This window comes from Suillus plorans, assembly GCF_016647745.1.
Source record: "Suillus plorans strain S12 chromosome Unknown HD556scaffold_118, whole genome shotgun sequence".
Lineage (NCBI taxonomy): Eukaryota > Fungi > Basidiomycota > Agaricomycetes > Boletales > Suillaceae > Suillus > Suillus plorans.
In genome coordinates this window covers 44,307-60,878 of record NW_024537502.1, presented here as the reverse complement: position 1 = coordinate 60,878, position 16,572 = coordinate 44,307, and the positions used below count along the sequence as shown (strand labels likewise).

Here is a 16,572-nt window from a genome sequence, read left to right as displayed (position 1 = left end):
CAGTCTGCGATGGAATGGTATGAGCAGGTCCGTGCTGTCATGGAGGAGCTTGGGTTCACCCGGTGCGCTGTTGACCATGCCGTTTTCCTTTACGATCGCCCACACAAGGAGAGCACGTTATCCTCCCGCATCGTCTGTCTCATAGCATGGCACGTCGACGATGGCATGGGCACTTCTAATTCTCGGCCATTCTTACTCTGGGTAAAAGGAAAAATAGCGCACCGTTTTGGCATCAAGGACCTTGGACCAATCACACGATTCCTCGGCATGCAATTCAAACGTGACCGCTATACTCGCCAACTCTGGATTCATCAAAGCGAGTACATCACATATCTCCTCGAGGAACATGGTCTACTCGACTGTAACCCCGTCCAGCTTCCTCTCGACCCTAATCATCCATTCGGCAGACCCTCTGATGTCCATGCGCCGATTCCCAACCTTGCAACTGCCTATCGCAAGATCGTTGGTGAGCTGCTCTACCTTGCAATCTGCACCCGCCCAGACATTTCCTTCGCTGTTAACGCACTCGCCCAACGCAACTCAAATGCCACCCCAGCTCACTACGCCTCCGCACGTCATCTCCTTCGCTATCTCGGTGGGACGATCAACATGCGTCTTCATTATGGGGGTGATCGCGTCCAGGAGGGCTTACTAGCTTTCTGTGATGCAGATTGGGCGAACTCAGCCGCTGATCGTCTGTCAGTATCTGGCTATGCCTGGTTCTACTCTGGAGGGTTGATCTGCTTCGTCTCCAAGAAGCAGAACACGCGTGCGCTGTCATCAACGGAGGCAGAATACATGGCCATCACTCACGTCATCCAGGAAGGCTTATGGCTCAAGTCGCTCTTCTGTGAACTCCACATTCCCGTCCCTCTTCCTATCTCCATCTTCATGGATAATACCGGGGCTATCGCGCTGTCAAAGGACGCCAAATATCACACACGCTCGAAACACATTGACGTCCGTTACCATTTCATCCGGGAGCACATCGAAAGCGGGACCTTCCTTCCTACATGGATCCCTTCCCATCGGAACACGGCCGATATCTTGACTAAAGCCCTCCCTCGTCCTCTTTTCCTCAAGCACGCTCACGGGCTTCAGCTGGTGTGTAGGTGAGGGGGTGTGTTGGAAGAAGAGAAGGAGTGACACACGGTCCAGAAGAACGGACGCGTGCTACCAACCTCGGAGGATTAACCTCCGAGCTTCTTTTCCTTTTCCGTGTCGTTATCATACTTATCGTTCTTATCACCTTCCACACCACATTGTTTCCCTACCGGTATCGTTGTCACCGGTAGCTATCTTGCCTTCTTGCACTTCTCGTGCTTCTTGACTCTTGGTACTTAAACGCAGTCCCCATCGTACTTTCACCTCAGCGCTGTTCTTAACCGTCCGCTGAGGTATGTATTGACTAGCTACTCATACTCACCCTTGCTAACTTGTACCCTAGACTCCGTTCTAGGTAGATATAATATTAGCGCTGTTCTTAACTGTCCGCTGAGACTCCGTTCTAGCCTTTAGTGTGCACGTTTGCGTTCTGCGTCATATCAAAGATTGTATTAGAGATGTCTACAATAAATGAGCTAACTCACGACATGTCTTGGCCAACTGAACGTGAGCTTGCACCAGCGTTGGGCTGTCATCAATTTCGCCCTCTTCATTGTCACCCAGTATCGTAACACCTGCCTTGGAGAGTAGCACCGTGCTATCCTTGTTCGACTCATCATGCCGGTCAGTCTCAGACACTGTATTTAGGCGTAGATGTTCTATGTTAAACGTCAGTTGATGATAAATATGTATAGCGCTAGAAACTCACTCAATTTCTCAAGTGTTGCTGACAGGCAGGTACCGTTCAACATTCCACGGCTCTTGAAGTCAACCCGCGCCGCTGCAAGCTTATCAAGGCGCTGATTGGTCAACAACATTTGACTGAGGGCCTTGTAGCGACTTGAGCGTCTCCAAGGCTCTTTGACAGCTTTGATATGCTTGGTTTCCGTGATTGATGAGCAAAGGCCATTAGGCGCACCGAAAAGTCGGATAAGTAGGATATAGTGAGAACATGAGTGTTGTCGAGGGAGGGAGAATGTGGGGGTGACGCCCGTTGACTTAAATATTTCCCTGTACTGATGGAACCGGTCAAGAGCCTCTTGAATTTGAGCTAACGTAGATTCTGTAATAATGTTATGCCGAACGAGATAGCAAAATTCAAGAAATGCGCGAAACGAGCGCACCACGTCTGTTGGGACATGGCCTTGAATGGCAGGAAGGTAAACCTTCATGAGCGCCTTCGAATCATCGCCCGTCCATTGTTTGAATCCTCGGCCTTCCGGGAAACGTCGAAGGCCTGAAAATGACGCGACTGCAGCGATCCTTTGATAACATGAGCTTTGTTAAGCATATTGAATTGAGATAAAGTAATGTACCTTCGATCTATATCATCTTGAATTCTCTCTGCTTCTTTCTCACCGTGCACGAGTCTCAAATATTTACCGACCCATGTGACCAAGTGATCCTTGAACGTTCCTTTGATTAGTTGGTGCAGAAGGTCTGGCGCGATAAGTTCATGGATGTCGCCTCGAGGAAAATCGTTTGTAAAAGGCTAGAAAAGCCTGAATTTCAATTGCGAGAGAGAAAAGATGCGTGGGGCTTACCACAAGGTCACTGACAATCCCATACTCTAGCCATAGAGCGCCGTAGTCTATCTCTTCAACGAGTGCCTCTGTATGGTCGCGACACCGACACAATGACTCGGCATCTAAGTCGTTACGGTGAGACATACATCTGTTTAATAGTAGTAGTGAGGCAAAGGGATATTAGAAATAATTTGAGGGACATACCTAGGACACCAAAACCGCACTATACAGGCTAACAGAACCTGCTCTTCATAATCCGCGATATATGGTCCAAGACCATAGATTACACGCCGGTAGTGGCCATCGCCAAAGCGCACGACCTCTGGTTTTGTCATGCCGGGCTTTAGGTTCTCGAGGATCTTGGCAAGAGACGAATGAAAGAGTTGCCGGCGATATTTTCGAAACCGTGGGTCAGAGGCATGCTCCTGTGTAGCTGTTCAATTGAAATTAGCGCAGAACAATAATAATAGCGTGAAACTTACTTTTTGGCATGGCAAGGAAGCCAATAATGGCAACAGCATCACGATGTGCGCGTCGAACATTGTTTCGAACATTTCCGATAGATACATAGAGGGGATAATAGTCATTAGCACCAGTCGCCACTGAAACCGTTGTCTTGTCACTCCCAAGTATGACTGGCACAAACGTTGAGCCAAGTGTTTCGGGATCTTCAGAAATAATATCCTACCAAAGTGTCAGCATGCATACTAGCTACAGAAATAAAAAGAGAACATACCGCTTGGTTCCAAGCCCAGTCGCCGGACATGAAGTCCTGCCATTGGCGCTCGTCACTATCAGTTGAGTACTCGCGGTAGGGCCGGTAGTCCATTTCTGTTGCGTATTCTGGATTCGCCAACATGTTATGAACGACCTCATGGGGATCGCGGTACCAGACGTCATAAGGTTGATCCATCCAGGGTGGTATGTCGTGTGCCGGCTTCTCCCCAGTATACTGGACCTTGAAAGATTGCCATTTGATATCGCCTACCGGTGTACTGTCGATAGTTTTATACAGATCACGGCAGTCTGCAAATGGTGGCTTGTCATTGTGCTTGAGGAGAGTTGCGGCCCAAAGATCCAATAATATGTTGATGTTCCCGGCAGACATTTGGTTGCGCGTGTACAGGAATTCTGCGGTCTCGAATTCGACACGACTCCGGTACGGGGTCCAGTCATCGGGTGACTTGTCTGGAGGTGGTATTGGAGGCGCTCCATCTTCAAGAAACTGCCCAGTTGCATCACAAGGACGCGCTTATCAACACTTGCATTAGTTTTAATCGATCAAAAACATTAAGAAACATACCATTTAGTTTTGAGTGAAAGTTGTGGTATAATTTATCACGTGGCCCCCAAAATTCGATGTCGACGTTGTCTGGGTTGTCAGGCTCACCAAATGACTGACCCAGGTCAGGGGAACCTGCAGGAAGGTCATATTCACCTGGGGAGAAATCATTGTGGTCAGCGGTGAAATTATCGTCCGGTAGCTCTTCAGAATCGTCTCCAACTGTAGTGGTATGCGACACTGTGAATGTTCTGTGCGCAGAGTTCCAATGTTTTTTTCGGCCTGCCTGAGTCTTGAAGAAGCGCGCACATTTTAAGTAGCCACATGGAATTTGAAGGGCATTGTGATCCCTGCGAGACATGGTAAATGGTAGCGAGAAAGTACTTGATGATGTGGCCGTTGGAAACATGTAATAGTGATATTAAGTTTGAACTATAGACACTGCTGTAACAAATCTGGGTTAGTGAGAAAGCGGTGCAATAGTCGGCCTATATGTTGGGGTGAGACTTACGACTTTTTTTCAGTTCCAAACCACCGCTCTCGCTCCAGCACTAAGACTTCATCGTTGTCTCCCTCATCTCCTTTGTGATGTCTACTGCAGCCACAGAAACAACCCGTCGCACCCGTCCATCGAATGCCTCTACTCGACCTGGTAAGGTAGTGCTGGAGGCACAGGTCAAGAGGCGTTCCAAGGCACAAAAGGCTGCTGACGACCTCGCCCTCAAGGAAGCGAAGGAAGCGAAGGAAGCGAAGGAAGCGAAGGAAGCTCTATTCAAAAAGGGACTTGAGCGCCTCGCTCACATCGAGACTGAGATGGAAAAAAAACAGGGAGAAGTGCTCACCAAGAAGGCCACCCCCGTTCGGCCTAAACCAAGGGCCCGAAAGGTGATGAAGACGGCTGTAGTAGAACATGGTGATCATCAGGGTGACAGCATGTTAGATGACTTACCAGAGGCCAATGAGATAGACAACCACCAGAAGACCCCTACTAAGGATATGGACGATGGACCTGCTACCACAGGGAAAGGGAAGAAGAAGGTGGTAGGGAAGAAAGGTGGTGCAAAGATGTTGATCCGTGATGCCATCAGTAACGTGCAAAAGAAGCACAACGAGTCATCGTCGAATGTGGAAGGTGATAGCATCAATAATAAGGTACCACGTGCTGATGGGAAAGACACGCCGTTGATGTGAGATTCTTCTCTCACACAATCATGATGTTGCTCCTCACCGAATCAACTTTGTTTTTCCTTAATCTTACTTCCAGTATCAATGCGACCGCTCAGAAGCTCACATTAGGCGGCCGAGTGACCAACTGGGCTTTAGCAATCACTGAGTACGAAAAGCCGGAACCATCACCCCGTGCATCCAGCCTTTCGACTCGAGAGCCTCCCTCGACTATCTTTTCACACAACACTGCTTCCTCTATAGCAACTTCGGCCACTCAGCCCCCGACTCAGATTCTTGCGGCTCAAACCAAACACGTGACTGACGATGCTCTTACTGGTGCCTTCGGAGACGAAATTGATGATTCGTTGGAGTATGAGGCTACTTGCGAGGAGAAGCAAGACAAAGGCAAAACTAAGGTAAGTGGCAATGATTTATTGGTGCCAGCGTTTAATTCCTTGCTTAGCAGGTCGTCTCAATATTTGATGAAAACTCCGACTTTGATGAGCCTCAAGCACGCCAAGGACTTCTGCAATACGATGACTCAGAGCCTGAGTTATCGCAGGAGCCTAGGGCTCCGTTCACGCAGGCACCGAACCTGAAATCCTCCAAGCACAAAGCTAACGAAATTCTTGTCTCAGCCGAGGTGTCAGAGGCTGAGTCTATGGTGTCCGATTGGTCCATGGAAGTTGAAGGCGTCAACGACCCGATCATGTGTGCTGATGAATCATCTCAGCCTGAACCTATTGTGGTGACAAAGGAGAAGGTTTCACGTACAACAACCTCGGTAAGGATAATGACTATATCACTGCTCATTCTGACACTTGTACAGACGTCTGTCACCACTTCTGTTGCCGATAGTGAGCCGCCTGCTCAAAAAAAGGCCAAGATCGAGCCTTCTGCTGCATCAGTTCGCGGTGTATCTGCCAAGCTCAAACGCCAACAGAATGTGCCGGTGGACACTACGCCAGAGCACATGAAAGCACGTGGTGCCTATCGTACAGTTGACTTACCTGCAGCCATGCAGGCAGACCAGCGCTGGACGAAAAAATATCTCCCTACCATAATGCTGTGGGCTGGAAGTTATGAAGACATCTGGGTTATCCCAGACGATGTTCTTCTCCATCACGCTCAGCTCATTTTCAATGCAGTATACAAAGATCTTAATATTGTTCTCGTTCACAATGGTGTGGTACATTCGCTTGTAAGTCCCCTGTTATATCCAATTTTATTTATTAATACTATATCAATCATTAGACTGCACAGCGCATCTCAGAATGGCGCAGTAATTTTGGCTCAACAGCCATAGTCATTGTCATGGACTTTATGACATGTAATCCTGACTGCCCTCCTAGCGATATGGCAACGTCCCTTGTCCACGATTGGGCCTTCTTATATGAGAACCCTGGTAGTCCATCTCCTCTCACAGCTTACCGCTCTCCCTTCATCTTACAGCTGCTTGGCATGGCACACCTCAACGCCATCAAAGGGTATGTGGAGGTTCCCTCCTTCGACATGCATGAGCTTGTGACGAGCAGGATGTCACGGGTTCTCGCCCTCTCTGCTGTAGCGGTGAGTTCGATTTAAAATGGCTTATTCACACTAATTTTTTTTAAGATCGAGCGTGCCCTTGGGTTGATCAAAAATAAACAACTCAAGGTTCAGGATGTTTTGTCGTCCGCATCACGCAGTAAAGTGGCCATCAAACTACCGAAGGTTCTCAACAAAATGACGGGGAAAGAGACCAATGTTCCATTTTTATTTTCGGCGACTCTCTGGTCCAAACCAACCAAGGCGTTTATCAAGTCGATTTTGAGCAAGCCTGCTGGGTATGTGGAGGCCACCATAGAAATGGCACGCACTACAGCAAATGATGCCACTGATACGGCATCGAGCTTGCTCGATGATGAGGAGTCGGATGAGGACGAGCGAGCTATGATTTGTGAGCATGGACCGAATCATCTAGGCTTACTCTCACTGACAACCGGGCCCCTGCTGCAGGATATCGTTTTTGTGGCCGTAGCCATTCAATTTGCGCTGGAAACATTGTCATTAATCTTCCCCTGCTACTGCATACTAGTATGTCTCACCTCTGCCAGTCATGTTTTCCGCTATATCATGTTTTCTATTGCGCTCACTTTTTTGCTCGCGTCGTTACTTAATTTTACGCTTATCACGCTTTCTATGTATGCTCTTTTTTCCATTATTGAAGATTTGTGTCGCTTTTTTTAAGTGCAATAAGCGTGAAATAAGCGAAAATCCAGACGAAGAGTGGGCTTAATTAAGTGGCTCCCGCTTTTTCACTCAAATGACTTTCATGTCCCTTTTCACGTAATTAAGTGACAAATAAAGTGAGATAAGCAACCGGTAGTTTTCCTGATGTAAGTTATGATTTGCATCTGGATAACCACGCACCAGCTGCCTTTTCACTATGGAGACGAAAGCCAATGACTATGTGGTTATGTGACGAATGTATACATACCAGTGACTCGGAAAAACCATGGACTTATGGTTATAGATCTTGCATCTATCAGTAGTTGTGTCGTCCAGACTTGGCAGGAGGTATTCTGCTTACCTCACATTGTCACGCTTGATGGAGATGGACACAATAATTCGACGATAAACAATGAGCAGCTCATTCTATTTGATACCCTCCCAACTACCTGGAAGCTAATGGTTTCCAAATATGTCAAAGCCAGGTCAACATGCTCGTTTTGAGTGCAAATATGACTTTCTCACCTCTTCCGCTAGGTTCGTATGATCCTGAAATTGCAATCGTTCTCGATGGTCCTGGAGCACCGCCCAAAAAGAGCGACGGTTCGGATATGTACACCGTGCACGTCTTGAACGATCTAATACTGGTGCTCTCATTGACGAATCCTAGAGAAAACCTACTACTCAAAGCCCATCTCCTGCACGTGTCTGAGATGCCCATTCATGTATTCGTCTCTGCACATCTTGACGAAGCACACTTATCATGACACCGTGAGCGCAGTCTTTCCGCCAAGCTCGCTCAAAGAGATAACAACCTCCTTGGGAAGAAATTTCACCCGAGGGTCCGGAGTGCGGTGGAGATTGGGCATCTCTGGAGCAAGGTTTCGATAACGAAGTGGCATTACGCGAGAATAGCGATAGGCAGTGGGTTATGGGAGATTCATTCCCTTCATCATGACAAAGTCAGCCGTTTTTGCCAAGGGTATCTTGAAAGATGCGGGGGCCATGATAAGTACTTGGATGGATGGAGTAGTAAGCGGAGGTGCTGATTCATGTTCAGCAGAAATTTCACCTCGCTTAAAGACTGACAGCTTTCACGGGTCAATAGACCGGTAACTTGAGTTGCCATGACCGCACACCTTGCAGTTACAGATTCCAGGCAATGTAGATTCGCATACCAATTACAGCTGCCAAGAAGCCGGCATACTGACACACTAAACAAGCTTCCCAAGAAGTGACCGGTTGACCGGGGGCCCAAGCTGTCAAGGACGCCGCGATGCTGTGCACGTGTTGTCACACCTTATGCATAGGCCCCCCTCGCTAGTCAATTCACATATTAGTCAGTGTCAGATTCTGCAAGGAAGTTGGGAGTTCCACATGAAGTTATATAGCCGGAATTTTATATTACCGCAAGCATGAAAGGCGTTGGCACATTTTCAACGGCTGGGGAAGCATACACTTGCCGGTTGAAGACCCACACCAGCGCAGTGGCCTCCGAATCCTAGTCACTAGTAGTTACAAGTGCCAAATTCTTCGACAAAGCGGCGCCCCTGCCTGCTCTGACCATATCCCGCGGGACACATATACTCGTACATACCTCATATGTATCAGTACGGTCTTGGAATCGTGCTTCACATACCTTATTGCCAGAAGGCACAACGAATTGGGCTGCAAATGCGCTCAAGAAGGGCCTTGGTGTGGTACATATGAATGGTAAATTCAGAAAGCGGAGGGACTCCAGTGGGGATTGTGGGAGATGCATTTTCGTTTGCGGGTTTCGTGGTAATTTGTTGAATGTTTGGTGGGGCACTAGTTTCACTTTTGAATGAACAAGAATGCCGGAGATCCATGCCTTCGAGCTGACATGGGGGAGAAGGTAGACACGTCTTTTGATGGATGTGAATTTCGAGTGCAACATGGATTTAGGCTCCCGGCCATAGGTTATTATTTTCCCGGATTAGCTAAGCAGGTAGCCGGTACGGTGTGTCATATTTTATGTAACGTTGTCCCTCGGATTACCAAAGAAGTTAGAACATAGTGCTACGATTCACAGATGTTGTTACAAACGACGGTCCACGGTGCCGCTTGAACCTAGCACACACCCATCGATGATAAAGATGCGAATCCTGTCATGATAATAGCTTCAGAAGAATCAGATCCAAAAGCAGCACAGACTTATCTTATTCCACCGGTCATCAAGATTTTCGCTTGTACTTCAGTATGCCGAGCGACACCATCACGATGTCCGAGTCAGAGAGCGGTGGAGCGCATGTGTTAGCTCACATTTTGTAAACAAGGTCGACGATTTATCCAAGTAATAAGCTGATGTGCCTCTAGACGTAAATGACCTTAGGTCTGCTAGCTGTCGAGTGCATTCTGCGTTCCTTTGCGTGCTGCAAAAAATCCCTGCGAGCCGTAGTATGCTGAAGGAAGCTCGGATGTAGAACCAGAGTTCTTCAGTAAGAGACAGGAACCCTGCTTCAGTCTCCATTTCGTAGTCTGATCTCTTCACGACGGCGCCGACGCAACCAGATATGAGTAAGAAGTTATGACAGGTGCAGGTTGTGAGCGAGTAGAAGCACTTGACACTGAAGAGTAGCGAAGCCAAACAATCAAGATCCAGAATGACTGCGCTATATATTCAGCGTGTAGGAGAGCTCTGTACGAGTGTATATGACATGTCAGATGTATGTTGGTTCACCAAAGATGTGAATTGCTTCCGTTCCGGTAATACTACAGAAAGCTCTATTTGTACAAAACCTATCGACCTAAGTAAGAACTGTTTGAAGCTGTAAAACATAGTAAACTGAACCTCAAACACCCCCACCACTCTTCTCAACGGGTATCCTCCTCCTTTGGACACCCTTCTTGCTCACAGCAGGTGCGATCGAAACGTCTTTCAAATCTCCACAGATCTGCAAAATCAAGGTTTGTGAGCATGAGCACGAGATGGCATGAACTGACACAAGGAAGATGAAGTGGGGGATGGAATAAAAACGAACCTCGACAAATTCCTCAAAATCTACATCTCTTCCCTTCCCTTTTCCTTCAGGCAAATCAGGAAGCCCCACCTCCCTTAGGACGTAGCGGAAGTCCGACTCCCGCACACCCTCGTAAGCATACCCAAGCCCCGCTACAGACTGCACAGCTTCTCGTATCATCGATACAGGCATCCTCATCTGATCCTGCGCCCCCAAACCAAAACCAGGCTTAGAATCGGAGCCAGAACCAGAATCGCCACACACACGCGCATACCGCCCAAACACCTCCCTCAGCACCTCAATCTCCCCCAGCTGAAACAACGTGCGCGGATACGTCGCCGCACCCGTTGAAGACGGGCGTAAAAGCGCAGGACAGAATCCAAACAGTGCACACACACGCCGCTGTACCTCTCCTATGCGTAACCAGCTTTCTCCCGACGAAGCTGTACCCACTTCGATCCGTCCACCCGCACCCATCCCGCGCAGCACCTCCTCTGCCTTCTTCGTTTCTTCCCTCCTCTGTCTCGTATCCCACCCCAGGGTATCGCCCATGACCTGTACAACTTCTGATAGTGCACCGAGTGCTGCGCGTGCGTCGACAAAACCTAGGCGTGTGCGCCGTAGGAGCACATCGAGTGGTTTTTGTGCGTATTCATGCGTGAGCGCGTATGTGATTTCGGAGTGTGTGAAGGGATACGGGGCGGAGAGAGCGCGGTGTGGGTCCAAAGCGGCCGTCTGGGCCGTTGACGAGAGGAGCGTCCATGCTTGTGAACCGTATGATGAGGAGAGGTGTTGTGCGACTTCTGGGTGGAGGCCGTACTGCAGTGCATGTCAGTAAGAGTAGTAGTATTGGAAGGCAAAGGGCTGATACTCACGCGTTGAATCAGTCCGATGAACATGTTGCGATCCCACCCTTCGCTTCCAACAAGTCTTAGCTCCTGGGTCTGACACTTCCGAGCCTTTGCCCTCAGCCCGGGGCACACTTCAATCGCTTCATCGACTGCCTCTTCCGCCATCGCACGATAGGTAGTCCACTTCCCACCGGCGATGGTCACCATTCCACCCTCATCAACCTTGACTACATGACTTCTGACCAACCCCTCCGTACTGCCCACCGCGCCAGATGAAATAAGCGGACGCAGTCCCGACCACGCTGAAAGCACATCCCCGCGGCGCACCTTGATGTCCCCACTCAGATACCCACGCACCTCATCCATGACCCACTGGACTTCAGACTCCCGGGGAAGAATGTTATCACCGCTTAGATACGCGTCTTTTTCATCTTGGAGTTTGATATGCTCACGCATGTCGTAGGGCTCGTCAGTGGTGCCTGCTACGACGCCGCCTTCCCACGGAAGGAAGAAGACGACGCGGCCGTCGCTTGTTGCAGGATCTAGGAGACCCATGCCTTTAGGGGCGTAGTAAGAAGGAAGGGCGATGTGTACGCCTGAGCTTGCGCGCACGATGGGTTTGTGTGTGGGAGAGGAGAGGGAGAGGAGTGAGTCGCTGTATGGGCCTGTGGCGTTGATGATTATCTGTTGGGGTGTTAGTTATTATCTAGGGCGGAATGGCAGAACGCGCCTTGGCTTTAACGTCGAATTCGCCTCCGGCGATGTAGTCCTTGACGCGTGCGCCTGTGATGAGCCCTGTGGTAGGGTCTTTGTGGAGGGAGGTGACGCCGCAGTAGTTGGCAACGGTTGCACCTGCTTTAATAGCTGTGAGGATGAGGGCAACGTTCATGCGGGAGTCATTGTGTTGGCCTGAGGGCGGTGAGAATGAAAATGGGGTGGAACAGAAATGGGACGTACCGTCATAGTAGACCACAGCTCCCACAAGCCCGTCGCTCTTGAGCATGGGAAACTGTTCGAGGGCTTTGCCCTTGGACATGAGGTACGAGGATTCCATGTTTTCCTTGCCAGCAAGGAGGTCATAGAACTTGCACCCGGACCAGTAGTACGGGACCTGCCAGTACCTGATTATCCGTCAGTGAAGATGATCACTGGAGGCGTGAATAGATGGGGGAGTTGGATTTGGGTTGGAAACGAGAGATTGGAGATAATGACGCACTTATAAATGGGAAGCATAATAGGGAGCATATGACTCAAATAAGGGGCAGTCTGTAGGAAGACCCTCCTTTCGCGCAGAGCCTCGCGAACGAGCTTGTACTGCTCGTAGTCAAGTTCGAGTATGGCTTTCTGGAGGTAGCGCACGCCACCATGGACAAGCTTCGTTGACTTGGAAGACGTACCTTTCGATAAAGTATGTAGCGAGGTTGCATGAAAGGAAGTGAATAGACTTACCACTAGCGAAATCTTCTCTCTCGACCAAGGCGACTCGTAGACCGCGACTTGCAGCATCGACAGCGACACCGGCACCAGTTGCACCTCCTCCTACGACCAATATATCAAACTGGGCATCGTCGTCTTCGCCCGGCTTTGGACCAGTACTTTGCTTTAAAGCATCGATCATGGCTGCACGAGGAGGAGGAGACCATGATGGTGGTGGGCGTCGAGACTCGTGTGTTGTTTGTGGGTAGGCAGGACCGGAATTGAGGTAGAGGTATCCAGCGCCTGCTGCTGTTGCGGTAGATAGGGTAAGAAGGGTAAGCGTGCGCTGAGTTAAAGCGCGCAGCCGCGCAACCATCGATACTACTAGAAATACAGTTTGAAGATCTAATTAGACAATTGGTGACGATGACTCAACGACTTGGAGTCTACCACGATCATTGCCAATGTTCCCGCGCGGGTCAGTATTACTAGTACAACTGTTCTCGAAGCACAACTTCAACAAGCCGAGCACTTTCTTTTCCAATGGTCGTAGTACTATCCTCGACTGGTCATCGATGTTATCTTTGGTTTCTGCTCGTTGGTTTTTTTTGGGACCACTTCACATTTTTGGTTTCCCGAGTGCGGGCCGCATCGCGTGACTCATCGGCCCGCAGCTTCAAGCTGAATACTCTCGGCATTGACACGTTCAGTCACTGCTTAGCGCTTAACCACCCTGCGAAGGCTTGAAGAGCCAAAGGTTTCATGAACAAAGCTTACAGCTGGTACATCCTGATCGTTTCGGGTCATATGATTGAACATAGTCGGGATGCACAACTTGGCCCTGTCAAGCATTAACGAGAAGCATTCATTTATGGATCGCGTATTTGTTGCGACTTGCTCACGCACTGGGCGAGAAAAAATATGCGGTTTACGTTGAAGTAAAAATATTGTTGTCGTGCTATCATGTCGTAGATCACCGCGGTCTCATGAACAGAAACAGAACAAATGTTTTTAGATCATTCTACTTAGCTAGCAATGACCTGGTCTCATGAGTTGTGTGAAAAGGGGCAACGGATGGGTCAGACGTTCTTCCGTGTTTGTAGGTCTTGCCGCTGACGTCGGTCTAGTGTGTATGGAAGGAAGAAGCACCACTGATAGCTTCTTGTAAGGCACACGAAGACATGCCCGATGGGAAACAGAGAAAGGACGAGCAGCCTAAGGTTGCTCAGGAAATGCAAGGACCATCTAAATTGCGTCAAGGTAGTGATCACGGTGAGCAGGGTAGTGCTGCTGCTGCTGCTGCTGCTACTGCTGTCACTGCTAGTAGCAACAGCGAGGAGGGCGAACGGAAGGAGAGTGTGAGGATGCTAGCAATCATTTTGATGATAGAAGGCTGGTTGAGAACGATGCTCAGTGGGAGGGCCAGTGCAACACTGGTAAAATCCAATGCTGCGACAGCATGAGTTCCGAATCATACAAGACGTGCGACGAAAATCTGACCAAAGATTTGTAGTATGATTCATACGCCGCACCACCTGCTCTGGCATCAACGTTGTCGGCACTTCCCAAGGCTGTTATGCTCAACAGCAGCCACTTTGCTGCGAGGACAACTCATACGTAAGTACCGCATGTGCGAACTTAGGATGCAACTAACGTACCTTTCTAGAATGGTCTCGTCAACCTTGGCTGCACCCCATCGATGTCAGCGCTTGAGCAGCGGATTATCATGGCATAGGGTTATCGGCGCTCAGTGAAAAAATATGCTATAGCATACTTTTATTAACGTTGTTATACCCTTCTTCCTGCACATTCATCAGCAGAAATACCATTATATCCGCATTTTTTACCTACAGAACCTGTTGCTGTTTCCTTTTATTTGTGATTTGTCCCGGTTCTCCAATACATTTCATAGCAAAACTGGTCAAAGTTAGTTGCACCTTCAATGTCCATGATGTATCGTTCATCAAAAGCTTCCACACACTTTTAGTTGACTTTCGAAAGACATCGATCACCTTCGTGATTCAGCAGCTGGACAGACTCGGAGTGTCGGACCCAACTTGGTAAAATGAAATTCAACTCAACCACAACCACCGTGATCCGATTGGGTCAGCTCTGCCGCACTGGGGGAGACTAGAGCCGCTATAGCGTGACCGTCAGCCTGAGGACGAAGACATCAACCGCGAGGTGGTTATCAGAAATATGCACGCACTTCCGAGTCAGATGACTTTGCGATTGTGTATATGACGTCGAAATGCACGAGTGAGGGACCCATCGTTGACTTTGAGGAATATATGAATCATAGGCCAGTAGAGCTTTCATTTGTGGACGGTCCGGTATAATCAACGTTGAAAGCGTGGTTCAACGTTCGGGTCTCTTTGCCGAGCTAGGCTTGCTATATTGGAGTTATCGCCGGTTCTATTATGTTAGTTTTGTGTTGGTTAGCAGGCTGAAAGTCGACGACCTTCTCTAAATGGTTATGGTCAACTCAATGATCGACCACCTGCAAGCTTTCTGACGCAACCCTTCGACCACTCGTACCAAAACCACAGCCTGCGTGGAGTAATTAATACTCCGTCTATTCGGTTCCAAGCCACTCGCTCTGTGCATGCACCTGCTTGATGTCTGAACTTTCCTTCGCAGAATTCTCGCAATCATTTTCTCCACCAACCCTCGTGCCGACTTTGAATGCGCTCCTCGCCGGCCTATCTCTCCCGTTCGTGCTCAGTTCCCCGACGGATTTAGCACCTTCTTTACTCCTTGCAATCCTGGAGTCTGTACTCGAGTCCCGCCTCCCTATCCCATCTTCAATACGCGCCTCTCGCTCATCTCTTGCAAAAGTAGAAGCGATGAAAGTTTTTCTCGGCGTACTCGAGTGCGACGTCCTCCCAGCAGACGAGGACATCGGTCTCGCAGACCTTGATCCACGGAGACTAGCAGATGGATGTTGGGAAGAAACAGTTTTCGTCGGTGAGCTGCTTTGTTGGCTTGGGAGGAAACGAGGGATCGTCGAGGAATTGGCCGGTGATGATAGCGAGGGCGAGATAGATCTTACAACTTCGACGCTGTTGCGTCCAGAACCTTCTTACAACATGGAACTGTCGCATATCACAGACATCCCGCGACATCCACGCGTTACTTCTCCCTCCACGCGGTCCACTGCCACCATGAGCGCGCAGACCGATCTATCCATGCATAATGCCCCACATACGGAGTCTGACACGAGCATGGCAGATTCTGAACTCTCAGATCGTACAGAGACGCAGCCACTCCACGACAGTGGTATATACCACCAGCCACATTGTATTCACGAGCTCGACGACCCATCATATTTTCTCGAGCGCGATGCTTCCTATGCATCCAATATCGATGATTCGATGCAAGGCTTAGATCTCGATTGCTCTACCCAATCGACCTCCTCAGGAGAACAGCCCCCGACTCCTACACCTCAGCCCATCCGTCTGAAAGGCTGGATTGGTGTTGTCGATTCTGAACTTGAAATGAAAGCTTTCGCAGCAAACAAGTGTAATACAAGCACGCCTGTCAAGCCCAAGAGTCGGTGGCGGAGTTCTGGTCTTTATCCCGGAGCAAGTGGGAATTCTACCCCTCGCATGCCTATAATGTCGATGCGCATTCCTGCCAGTGCACCTCCGGCACGGACCCGGGTCGATGACTTCTCTATGGACGAGGACTTTGGGACATCCCCCTCCCTCTTTGGTGCGCTGTCGTCATCGACCCACATGCGGAGGACAGATTATTGTTCTCCCACAGAACGCACGGTTGCACTTCTAAACGAGCGAGCGAAACTCTTGAGTGAGCTCGCTAATCTGCGTAGGATCAGACAAGCCAGTCGATAACGGGCAAGGGGCAATGCCATGTTTGTCCAGTATGTGGAGCGTACTCTCGATTTGTTACGATTTCTGGTCAGTTTGATTTACTTATTCGAGCTGTCAGTTGTTTGTATAGCTCGCTCAATAATTCAAATTATTATTTAATTACTTTTTGTGCAAGATTGTTTACTCATGTTGAATTCCAAG

General features: G+C 49.1%; 4 protein-coding genes across 4 annotated transcripts; 2 read left to right on the top strand and 2 right to left on the bottom strand.

The window, feature by feature from the left end:
- Positions 1-1,514: 1,514 nt before the first annotated feature.
- Positions 1,515-4,273, bottom strand: HD556DRAFT_1314511 (uncharacterized protein; the record flags this gene model as incomplete). Its single annotated transcript, XM_041300939.1, has 10 exons — positions 1,515-1,534; positions 1,590-1,763; positions 1,814-2,367; positions 2,421-2,596; positions 2,649-2,778; positions 2,835-3,063; positions 3,113-3,314; positions 3,367-3,881; positions 3,934-4,047; positions 4,069-4,273. 10 exons carry the CDS (start codon positions 4,271-4,273, stop codon positions 1,515-1,517), a joined length of 2,319 nt encoding a protein of 772 aa, XP_041152610.1.
- Positions 4,274-5,248: 975 nt separating this feature from the next.
- Positions 5,249-6,937, top strand: HD556DRAFT_1424623 (uncharacterized protein). Its single transcript, XM_041304595.1, has 5 exons — positions 5,249-5,495; positions 5,543-5,631; positions 5,718-5,863; positions 5,909-6,280; positions 6,334-6,937. Exons 1-5 carry the CDS (start codon positions 5,452-5,454, stop codon positions 6,661-6,663), a joined length of 981 nt encoding a protein of 326 aa, XP_041152609.1. The 5' UTR covers positions 5,249-5,451; the 3' UTR covers positions 6,664-6,937.
- Positions 6,938-10,103: 3,166 nt separating this feature from the next.
- On the bottom strand, positions 10,104-12,914 carry HD556DRAFT_1250380 (DAO-domain-containing protein; the record flags this gene model as incomplete). The annotated part of the gene is made up of 7 exons (XM_041298919.1): positions 10,104-10,205; positions 10,293-11,090; positions 11,147-11,806; positions 11,865-12,031; positions 12,080-12,243; positions 12,339-12,519; positions 12,572-12,914. 7 exons carry the CDS (start codon positions 12,912-12,914, stop codon positions 10,104-10,106), a joined length of 2,415 nt encoding a protein of 804 aa, XP_041152608.1.
- A 2,102-nt stretch (positions 12,915-15,016) lies between these two features.
- HD556DRAFT_1424602 (uncharacterized protein) lies at positions 15,017-16,561 on the top strand. Its single transcript, XM_041304594.1, has one exon. It carries the CDS (start codon positions 15,157-15,159, stop codon positions 16,390-16,392), a length of 1,236 nt encoding a protein of 411 aa, XP_041152607.1. The 5' UTR covers positions 15,017-15,156; the 3' UTR covers positions 16,393-16,561.
- The last annotated feature ends 11 nt before the right edge of the window (positions 16,562-16,572 follow it).

Coding starts and splice junctions, on each gene's coding strand:
- HD556DRAFT_1424623 (XM_041304595.1), top strand. CDS start 5,452: ATGAGGCTACTTGCGAGGAGAAGCAAGACAAAGGCAAAACTAAG. Junction 5,864..5,908: donor TTTCACGTACAACAACCTCG/GTAAGGATAATG, acceptor ACACTTGTACAG/ACGTCTGTCACCACTTCTGT. Junction 6,281..6,333: donor ATGGTGTGGTACATTCGCTT/GTAAGTCCCCTG, acceptor ATCAATCATTAG/ACTGCACAGCGCATCTCAGA.
- HD556DRAFT_1424602 (XM_041304594.1), top strand. CDS start 15,157: ATGTCTGAACTTTCCTTCGCAGAATTCTCGCAATCATTTTCTCCACCA.